The sequence below is a fragment of the Hevea brasiliensis genome, chromosome 18 (genome assembly GCF_030052815.1).
Source record: "Hevea brasiliensis isolate MT/VB/25A 57/8 chromosome 18, ASM3005281v1, whole genome shotgun sequence".
NCBI classification, from domain to species: domain Eukaryota; kingdom Viridiplantae; phylum Streptophyta; class Magnoliopsida; order Malpighiales; family Euphorbiaceae; genus Hevea; species Hevea brasiliensis.
In genome coordinates, this window is record NC_079510.1 from 39764488 (window position 1) to 39774485 (window position 9998).

Consider the following 9998-nt stretch of genomic DNA (forward strand, 5'->3'; position numbering starts at 1 on the left):
CGAGGATGTACCAATTGTGGGAAGCACAAGGTCCACGTAAGGCATAGCTGGAATAAAGTGTCCCCAATAATCATCCCAATGACATGAAAAAACTTGGTATAGGATTCAAAGATACACAAGCAAGAACCGAAAGCCATGGAAGCAGAGGAAATAGACTTGGCAGAGCTTCGGCGTGCATTTCATCTCGCCGTAGAGGATCAGAAGACCAAATTTATGGTGCCAATATGTCCCCAATGATACCAGCCTCATAGGAGTATTTCACTTCCACTTTTAAAGAACCAACTAGCACAAACAGAGCAAGAAACAATAAGAAACCACAAGAAGAGCATATCACAAAGGTCACCTATTCAAACCCTCCCCCTTTTTAAGCACAAATTTGTGAATCAAAACAAAAACCAAAACTTTATGTACAATCCTTTAGGGGGAGGTTTAAACCCACAACCCAGATAGAAAGGAGAGATTTCCCCCTGCCAAAAGGGGCAGGGAGGAACCGCACATTAACAACAGGAGAAAGGAGGTCGAGCTCTTAAAAACTGAGAAGAAAAAATGAAGAGACTTTATGTGAAGAGCTTTTATTATATTTTTTGATTAAAAAATTTATATTATGTTTTATTTATTATTATGTGAGTTAAACGTTAGGTCGTATGAAATATATTTTATTAAATTAAACATTTTAAATATTATATTTATATTTTGAATATTATAACTTTTATCAATACATTTTTATTTTTTGAAAATTTAATATATAAAAACTAAATATCTTTAAATTATATTTTCTGAAAATTTATTTTTTTAAAAAGTGTATTGTCCGAAGATTAAACTTATTAAGTAAGCTAGTTTGAGTCAAACAACGCCTTGAGTTAAAAATTGTCAACCCCTTGCCGTCCATTAATCTGTTAAATACCTAAATCCCATCACCGTATCTTGAGATCCCAATTGAATTTGACGAAACCGAAAACGATCAAAATGGACGCCATCGACACCGTCTTCGATCCACTGAGAGATTTCGCCAAGGACAGCGTACGCCTCGTCAAGCGCTGTCACAAGCCCGATCGCAAAGGTTATTATCTCAACTTCCTCTCTTTCGGATTTCCAGTACACAAACTTTTCTGATCTCGATTGCTGTGGATTTTGATGTAAAAGATCCGTTTTTTTTCCTTTTTTAGAGTTCACCAAGGTTGCCTTCCGTACGGCGATAGGATTCGTGGTTATGGGATTCGTTGGTTTCTTCGTGAAATTGATCTTTATTCCTATCAATAATATCATTGTTGGATCTAGTTAGGTCAGGTAAACGCAAAGGCAAAGGTTTTATGATGTTACCTTTTTAGTTTTCTGATTTTGTTGGTTGCTATAATTGGGTTTTTTTGGTGGTGGCTGAAATGATTATTTGCTAATTAGGTGATTGACTTGTATAAATCATCAGATTAATAATCCTTCCTGTGGCACTTCGACACTAATTTGTTAATGTCCTCTTACATAGCATGTTTTGAAGATTTTTAATTTGGGGATTTTGCAGATGAGTAGAAATCTAATCTGATTTATTTATATCAGTTGATTTACCTAAGAAAGAAGCCTGATTTGAGCATTATTCTAATTTTGTTAGCTCAAATCTGAATTTTATTCCATGAACAGCAGATTTAAAGGTGCTTATACCATATTTAACTTGAAGCAGAACCTCAACAAAATGGGCATGTATACATTTGTATTTGATCATTATCAATTGATTTGGTATCTAATATTTTGTTGATATTGCAGATCACATTGATGGCTAGCATGGTTAGTAATGGTGGTTCATTAGTTTTGATTACAATGTCCAGACTCCAGAGACCAATTACATTGTAGTGGAAAGGAATATTGTTACTTTTGATGTAGCTTTTTCATTATTTGTATGAGACTTTAAGATAAAGGATATCGTTTGAAATTTCTCGTACTTTTCCCACTCTTATTTTTTCTGCTTGCCTGATTGGATTTATCCCATAAATTTGTAATGAATGCCTTTTTAATTCAAATTCTATGCTTAACAATGGATAGTATGATTTGAATTTCACTATATGTCTTATTACTAAAAGGACAACACAGATAATTATACCATATCGCGATCCATCAAACTTGAAGTAATAGTACATGATGATCAGGCTTTAAATTTCTATTTTGGGAGTCCCATCTCTGCCAAAATCCCATCTTTTACGATTAATTTATGTAACTTATCATTCCCACTCCATTCTCTCTCTTTCTTATTCTATTAAATAAACATATAAAAAAATATATTTACAAAAATAAATAAATAGCCTCAAAATAATAATAAAATTTGTCTGCAAGCAGAATGGTGACGCCTTGGGTGCAAATTATATGCACAACATGTCTCCTACAGCATTTTAGATGATTCTGTGCAATATGCAGATCATCTACAGCATTTTATAAGTCTCCTACAGCTCTCATATTGCCTTTTTCATTGTTACATGCCGAAGCCATTGGCAGTATTGGTGGAAGAAGGCATGTTATTTACAACTTAGGTGGCTACCTCTTTGTTCCACTGTGTGAGCTATTTTCTCGCTGAACAGTACGAGGTACAAACATAAGACCACGAGTGTGGCGGCGACCAAAGCTGACAGAAGGAGGTGAATCTGAAGTGCTTAATCTAGAGACTGCTGATATGAGGCCATCAATGGTTTCACCTTCTACTTCCATTTTGGTTGAAGTTTCCTCCCTCTTTCGAATAGCTAGTCTACGCTGGTGCTTCTGTCTTGCCTTCTTTGATGGATGGGCCTTCTTGAAGAATTCAAATGCGCTGGGAAATTTATGCTTGTCCACCAAATGCTGTTGCCTACTTTTGTAGTTCTTGAATTTCAAAGCACAGCCTTCCACCAGGCATTCATACTGTCAGTCGAGAATGCAAGAACATCAGCATTGAACAAAATAGTTGTGAGAAGAAGCATAAAAAAACTGCACATTTGACAAATTTAAGAAGTTTTGTGATTACTGCAATTCCAAAACACAAGCTTAGATTCTATTTACCACCATGTAGATGGACAACATACAAGTTACATTATTAGGAAAAAAACCATGTGCTTTCGTACATAATCAATCTACACATCTCCAGGGCATAATAGTACTCAGCTTTATTTCCACCTTTATTTTCCATTCTCTCTCTTTTTAAGTGATTTTTGTAGCTCCTTGAGGGAGAGGGATAGATTAGATTGTTTATTATGTCAGTACAAGCGACTTGCATGTCCATACGAGGCTAACCACCAAGAAGGAAAAATGAATCAGAAGCATAGACAAATTATACCATTATGCAGGTCTCACACTATACATATCACAATTATGATTTATGCAAATCATGCATCAGAACATTTGATAACAAATATGTTTAACTGCATTGATACTTGACTAAAATCAAATGAAACATAGTCATATAGACAAGAATCATAACACAAATTAACTTAGAAAACTGAAATGCAATACCATGGCATAGCCACGTGCAACTTTTGCCTCAAAAAATGAATCATGTGCTTCAGATACATGTATGCTGAGCAGGCGAGCCGTTGGGTAAACTCTAGAGCACACCGAACAGGATGCAGTGTGTCGTGTATTGTAGTGGTCTTCAAAGTTTTCCAAACATGTCAAGTGTGCACCACACCCAACAATGGGACAAAAAACCTCCCTGCTCAAACATTGGTTTTGAAGTTAAGCACAATTAGTAGAAGCTTAGGAATAAACCTATGTAAAGAAGTCTCTGCGTGAAGCAGAAATGTAAAACCCTGAAATGCTCATCATCATTTGCTAGATATCTAAAACTTGAGAAATTATCCCTTTTTCTCAAAACAATCAAGTACTCTAAAAGTTTTCACAACCATGTACCTTCTACCAAACAATTAAGAATGACAGAACAACTTTTCCACTAACATGCAAAACTATAAGAATTGGTCACACACATCTTATGAATGGCATATTTACTGTACATGGAACCTAAAGCAATAGCCTTTGACGGTTTCATTACAAAAATAGGGATTAAAATAAAAAATTTTTCTCTCTCCTCAATGTTTATAACAATTCCTCTTCAAATCATTAGAATAAGCATATAGTAGCTCTTATGATTCAACAAGTACATAAAAAATATGTAGATAATATCTCAATAAATACAATCATTAGAGACTAAAATGAAAATGAGAAAATTAATTCAAACCATTGATACCTGCCATCCTGATCCACCAAATTCTGCAACTGATGCTTGTCATCTTCTGTTAAATCCAATGCAACCTGGAATTAAAATACTAAATAAGTGCTCAAGAGCAAAATTCACCTCAACTCCTTAAAGCCCCATACAGTTTTTCTTAAACTAGTTACATGGTATCTGTTCCTCAATTACGGCTTGCCTCACCTAAGGTAAATGCTCCATAGAATGTTAAGAAAGGAAAATTTTCCAGTTTTAATGAATGGGGTTTTCATTGGTCATCTGTAGTTCCAAAAATTAATAACCAAAACCAAAGAAAAGGAAATTGCAGAGCAACTCAATTTCACTTCAGCAACTAAAGATGCATTCCCGAATTCAATCAAACTGATGCAGAGAGTTCCCGAGTTCAAAAATTTCCAAACAATCCTTTTACATCCCAGAATAATTAATGAATAAAAAGCTGGAAATCAACAAGAGAAAATAACCTGTTTAGCGAGAAGCTCCCTCTCAATGTTACCACAAGAAAAGAAGGGAGAATCGGGGCTAAAACGTCGACGAACTGGAGTCCAGTACGGAAACCCTAACTCCCCTTTGGCATCTACATCAACGACCATCGCCATGCCACTGTCTCAGAGAAATTATCATTTGTGTTGATTTCAAAATCAATTTGAAATGGAACATTGAGGCTGAGCCAGTTTCTAGCCCACAAGCCCAAACTCAGCCCACTCTGGACTCCAGCTCCTACAATATGAGCTGCGCAAACTTGGACATGTTTGGGCCTGGCCGCTTGGATATGCTATGCCCAACTTCAAATCTAACAAAACATTAATAAATTATTAGTATTTTTTATAAAAATAAAATTATCTAATCATTTTCTTAATCCTTATAAAAAAATCTTAATTACATTTAAAATTCACGAAAAAAGAGTATTAAATTTCATTTACTATATCCTACTAATATTTCCAACTATGATTTTGCAATTATATGGTCAATGCATTATTTATTTATTTATTTATTGATATGGGTATGATTAGTTTGATGAAAGATTAGTAGTACCTAATCGTAGTCTTGGTTTCGATTACACGACTCTACAATCTTGTACGAGTAAACTCGTTATTAATAATTATTATCTTATTAAAAAAACATATAAATACGCTATTAACTTATTATCATATAATCAAGTCATAAAGATATATTTATTTTCTTGCGAGTTCCAGAAAGAGACGGTGATATTGGTTGTGAATGGGTCGGTCTTAGATAGGCCTAAAGGCATATGCATATGATGATATTGATATGGTAGGACTGGTTAGCCCAAGGACTTGATTCCATTTAATTTACGGGCAATTGGTGAATTAATTAATGAAATTAATGTCATCATGCTTCATGCTTAAGGGTAACAAACTGGTTACAGGCGAATATGCATGACCTGGTGATTACCAGATCCAATAATTTAATTTTTAAACATTTTAGAGTTGACACTCACATTCATATGATGAAGTATATAATAAATTAAATATTAATAAAATTGGAGTAAGGGATTTGCGATATGTTATGTGATAATTGTTTCAAATTCACAAGAAAAGGGAGGTGCAATTTCAATCAATGCCTAACACAATCTATAAAATGCCAGAAATACAACTAGAAGTTCTTCAAATTCAATGAACGATAAAGACCCTTTCCTTAAAGCAAGAAGCAAAAGCAACAGTCGTCATGGGAATTGACTTGCAGCTTTAAAACAAGAATCAATCGTAGGGTCACATTATATCAACCAACATAATCACATCCGACATCTGTTTTCCTAACATATTGGCTTGAAGATTAACATAATATAGATAGATAACCAACAAACAAATTCGTTCAACTTTCAAAAAAATTCATTATTTAGAGCTCTCTTAAATATTGAGTTTTAAGTCTGTGTTAATAAAAAATTTGCGGCATATTTATGTCATATAACCTCATCTACAAAACTAAACAAGATTAGAAAAGTTCAAGCTGTATGTCATTTTCCAAGTAAGTAATTACAATATGGAAAGTGAGATACGTTGAAGATGATTCTGTGGCTGTATCTTATTGGATAGACGATCCTGCAAGGAAAGACTAGTGCAACTGCAAACAAAAAAATAGTTAATGTACTCGGAAGAATATTTCTTTTTTAAAGCTCCGAATAGTTCAATATATATATATATATATATTAATGTACCCGGAAGAATATTTCTTTTTTAAAGCTCCGACTAGTTCAATATATATATGCGTAATTAATATTACATGGAATCTCTGTTTCTTCTTTCTATATAAGGGTCACAGTTCAAGAGAAGGAGCGGAGACAGAAGAAAGAGAAAGAGAGGGGTGAAGTTTTATAAGAAAATGGAGGCAACGAGAGGATTGCTGTTGTTGATGGTGATTATCATCATGATCACAAGGAGAGGAGATGCACAACTAATAGAGAACTTCTACAGCTCAAGTTGTCCAAACGTGGAAGCTATAGTGAAACAGGCAGTGAGTACAAAGTTCAGCCAGACCTTCACTACAATCCCAGCAACTCTGCGTTTATTTTTCCATGACTGTTTCATTACGGTAACGATTCATTTTTCTTTTTTCATTTGTTTCTGTCAATCTCACCTATTACTGAACAAAAGTTGATTCATTTTTCTTTTTCTTTTTCGAAAATATATGTTTATGGGTTGGAATTTGGAAATGGTGACGATTGGAGGGCTGTTAAATCTTACTTATCAGGCACGACAAAGCTTTTGACTAGATGTATGTAGCAGGATCCAATTTCTAATTTTGTTTTTTATTAGTCCACAGGAAGAAACCCTGAAAAAATACATGCGTAGACATTGGCTTAATCATTTAGTTTAATTATCATTGCGTATCCCACTATCTGATTACCTAATCAAATTAAAATTTTAGTTTCCAAGTCAAATTTGTAGTAATTTTGCACCACACTCTCCAACAAATTTAGAAAAAAGTGATCCAAATGAAATTTTCATTGAGATCTATATGTAATAATTATTAATATTATATTATAATATTGAGCACTTGGGGTGCATGTGAACTAATCAAAACATTTCTTTATAGCTATGGAAATTGAACCCAATAGGGATATTAATTAATTATGTTTGGTTTCTTATTGAAGGGTTGTGATGCCTCGATCATGGTTTCATCACCAAATGGAGATGCAGAGAAAGATGCACCAGATAATCTTTCTCTTGCAGGAGATGGATTTGACACCATTGTAAAAGCAAAGCAAGCAGTGGAAGCTCAATGTCCCAATGTTGTGTCTTGTGCAGATATCATGGCAATTGCTGCAAGGGATGTGGTAGTCCTGGTAACCAAATTATACATGGCAAATTACACAATCTATTTCAATTGTTTTTTTATTTAACCATGTTGTTTGATGTGATCAAAACTCAGGCTGGAGGTCCTTCATTCAGCGTAGAATTGGGGCGTCGCGATGGCTTAATTTCTCAATCATCACTTGTGGCTGGAAATCTACCTGAACCTAACTTCACTCTTTCTCAACTCAACACCATTTTTGCCAAGAATAACCTTAGCCAAATTGACATGATTGCACTTTCAGGAGCACATACAGTAGGATTCTCTCATTGCAACCGCTTTGCAAATCGTCTCTATTCCTTCTCTCCATCCTCTCCTGTTGACCCTTCTCTAGATCCTAACTATGCCAAGCAATTGATGAATGCCTGTCCTCAGAATGTAGACCCTAGCATAGCAGTAAACATGGACCCAATAACCCCTCAAATCTTTGACAATGTTTATTATCAAAATCTGGTTGGTGGGAAGGGCTTGTTCACTTCAGATGAGGTGCTCTTCACTGACCCTGCATCTAAGCCTACTGTCACCGATTTTGCAAATAGCCCTGGCGATTTTAATGGAGCCTTTGTTACAGCCATGAGAAAACTTGGTAGAGTGGGAGTTAAGACTAGCAACCAAGGACGGATAAGGACAGATTGCACAAACCTTAATTCTTGATACTTAATTCAATGGGTTGTTTCCGTTTACTTACATAAATAGAAATTGGATTATAAAGAGACGTTCACAGAGTTTATCTTCAATTGCTATGTAGCTAACCAAGAAATTCAAGATCAATGTTTATACAGTAAAGTCCTTGTTTATATGTGGGAAATCATTATTTCTGCAATTTATCAAAAGTATTTTTCCCGACTTAAAAAAATAAATTAATCAATAAAACTCCTATTAGAGTCTTATTTTATTTAATATGATATATATATAACTAGCCATAACTCTGGCTCCATTTCAGTTTCAAACGCACAATAAGAACAAACCCAGAAACGATGTCGGAGCAGGCGTCTCTGGCCTACGGCCCAATGGCCTCGTTTCAGCTCTGCCTTCCTCCTACTCACTCTACTTCACAGCTCACCGCATTTTTTCCGCTTAAGCTTCTGCTTCTCCTCTTGCTCCCAAACAGCCCTTTGTCATTGGTGTTTTCCTCTGCTTTTTTCTGTCCGCTGATTTCATTTCTATATTCTCCTCTTTTCTTTCCATTTTTTTCTCCCTTTCTTATAATTGTAGAAGCTTAAAAAAAATGAAAATGCATGAGGAAGGGTTGTCGCCACTGGCCAAGAATGGCTCACGAGTGGTTGGAGTTGCTTAGGCATGACACAAGTATGGCATTAATTGACAAAAGAAAGTAATCTTTTGCTATAAAAAGAAATAGTTGCTACTGAAAATGAATATATGCAAAAAGAAAGAGAAAAGAAGAGAATTGAGAGAGAGTTGCCAAGAAAATGAAGAAGAAAAAGAAAAAGAAAAAGAAACTAATCTAAGCCCTCTTTCTTCATAATCCAAAACAGAGTAACGACAGCCCATGAGTGAGCTTTCGAGTTTACTTTTTGAAAAAGTTTGAATTATTTATTAGTCAACATTTCCTTTCAAAAATGTATTATTTTCTTAAATATTGTGCAATGATATTGTGAAATAGGGAAATTTTATGAATATATTGTTTCAACTCAACTCAATTCAACTAAGCTTTTATCCCAAAAATTTGGGATCGGCTATATGGATTCACTTTTTCCACTCTGAACAATTTTGGATTAAATCCTCAGAAATGTGTAATGCTTCTAAGTCATGTTGTACTACTCTCCTCCAAGTCAATTTAGGTCTACCCCTTTTTTTCTTTCTATCCTCTAACCTAATGTGCTCTACTTGTCTAACTGGAGCTTCCGTATGTCTACGCTTCACATGACCAAACCACCTCAATCTCCCTTCTCTCAACTTATCTTCAATTGGCATCACTTCTACCTTTTCTCTGATACTCTCATTACGGACTTTATCTAGTCTAGTATGGCCACTCATCCACCTTAACATTCTTATCTCTGCAACTCTTATCTTAGATGCATACGACTCTTTCAGTGCCCAACACTCACTACCATATAACATAGCCGATCGTATGGCTGTACGGTAAAATTTTCCTTTCAATTTATTGGGAATCTTACGATCACATAAAACTCCCGTGACACGTCTCCACTTCAACCATCCGGCTTTAATACTATGACTAACATCCTCCTCACATCCCCCATCTACTTGAAGGACTGAGCCTAGATATTTAAAGTGATTACTTTGTAACAGTACCACTCTATTCAAACTAACTCCTTCCCTATCACCCGTTTGGCCTTCACTGAACTTGCAATGCATGTATTCTGTCTTCGTTCTACTTAACTTAAAACCCTTTGACTCTAGAGTACTTCTCCAAAGTTCTAGCTTTCTATTGACTCCTTCTCGTGTCTCATCTATCAGAACAATATCATCCGCAAACATCATGCACCAAGGAATACTCTCTTGTATA

The 9998-nt window shown here is 35.1% G+C and overlaps 3 protein-coding genes across 5 annotated transcripts; 2 read left to right on the forward strand and 1 right to left on the reverse strand.

The window, feature by feature from the left end:
* Positions 1-815: 815 nt before the first annotated feature.
* Positions 816-1930, forward strand: LOC110662452 (protein transport protein Sec61 subunit gamma-1). 2 transcript variants are annotated; one of them, XM_021821419.2, is made up of 3 exons: positions 816-1060; positions 1167-1282; positions 1756-1930. In XM_021821419.2, exons 1-2 carry the CDS (start codon positions 967-969, stop codon positions 1280-1282), a joined length of 210 nt encoding a protein of 69 aa, XP_021677111.1. In that variant the 5' UTR covers positions 816-966; the 3' UTR covers positions 1756-1930. The 2 variants fall into 2 exon arrangements, with proteins under 2 accessions (XP_021677111.1, XP_021677110.1); XM_021821418.2 differs by having other exon boundaries at positions 824-1060; positions 1167-1287.
* Positions 1931-2267: 337 nt separating this feature from the next.
* LOC110641402 (uncharacterized) lies at positions 2268-4836 on the reverse strand. Its single transcript, XM_058140336.1, has 4 exons — positions 4660-4836; positions 4196-4260; positions 3466-3664; positions 2268-2877 (listed from the first exon to the last, which is right to left on the reverse strand). Exons 1-4 carry the CDS (start codon positions 4792-4794, stop codon positions 2518-2520), a joined length of 759 nt encoding a protein of 252 aa, XP_057996319.1. The 5' UTR covers positions 4795-4836; the 3' UTR covers positions 2268-2517.
* Positions 4837-6001: 1165 nt separating this feature from the next.
* LOC110662453 (peroxidase 55) lies at positions 6002-8296 on the forward strand. Of its 2 annotated transcripts, none has more exons than XM_021821420.2 (4): positions 6002-6303; positions 6471-6748; positions 7311-7502; positions 7589-8296. In XM_021821420.2, the coding sequence occupies exons 2-4, from the start codon at positions 6539-6541 to the stop codon at positions 8162-8164; spliced, it is 978 nt and encodes a 325-aa protein (XP_021677112.2). In that variant the 5' UTR covers positions 6002-6303; positions 6471-6538; the 3' UTR covers positions 8165-8296. The 2 variants fall into 2 exon arrangements, with proteins under 2 accessions (XP_021677112.2, XP_057997094.1); XM_058141111.1 differs by having other exon boundaries at positions 6479-6748.
* Positions 8297-9998: the final 1702 nt, after the last annotated feature.

Excerpts from the sequence above, each read along its gene's own strand:
- LOC110662452 (XM_021821419.2), top strand. The coding sequence starts at position 967 with ATGGACGCCATCGACACCGTCTTCGATCCACTGAGAGATTTCGCCAAG. Across the intron at positions 1,061-1,166 it reads TCACAAGCCCGATCGCAAAG|AGTTCACCAAGGTTGCCTTC; the intron begins GTTATTATCTCA and ends TTCCTTTTTTAG.
- LOC110662453 (XM_021821420.2), top strand. The coding sequence starts at position 6,539 with ATGGAGGCAACGAGAGGATTGCTGTTGTTGATGGTGATTATCATCATG. Across the intron at positions 6,749-7,310 it reads TCCATGACTGTTTCATTACG|GGTTGTGATGCCTCGATCAT; the intron begins GTAACGATTCAT and ends TTCTTATTGAAG. Across the intron at positions 7,503-7,588 it reads CAAGGGATGTGGTAGTCCTG|GCTGGAGGTCCTTCATTCAG; the intron begins GTAACCAAATTA and ends ATCAAAACTCAG.
- LOC110641402 (XM_058140336.1), bottom strand. The coding sequence starts at position 4,794 with ATGGCGATGGTCGTTGATGTAGATGCCAAAGGGGAGTTAGGGTTTCCG. Across the intron at positions 3,665-4,195 it reads TTGGTGGATCAGGATGGCAG|GGAGGTTTTTTGTCCCATTG; the intron begins GTATCAATGGTT and ends ATGTTTGAGCAG. Across the intron at positions 2,878-3,465 it reads TTGCACGTGGCTATGCCATG|TATGAATGCCTGGTGGAAGG; the intron begins GTATTGCATTTC and ends CTCGACTGACAG.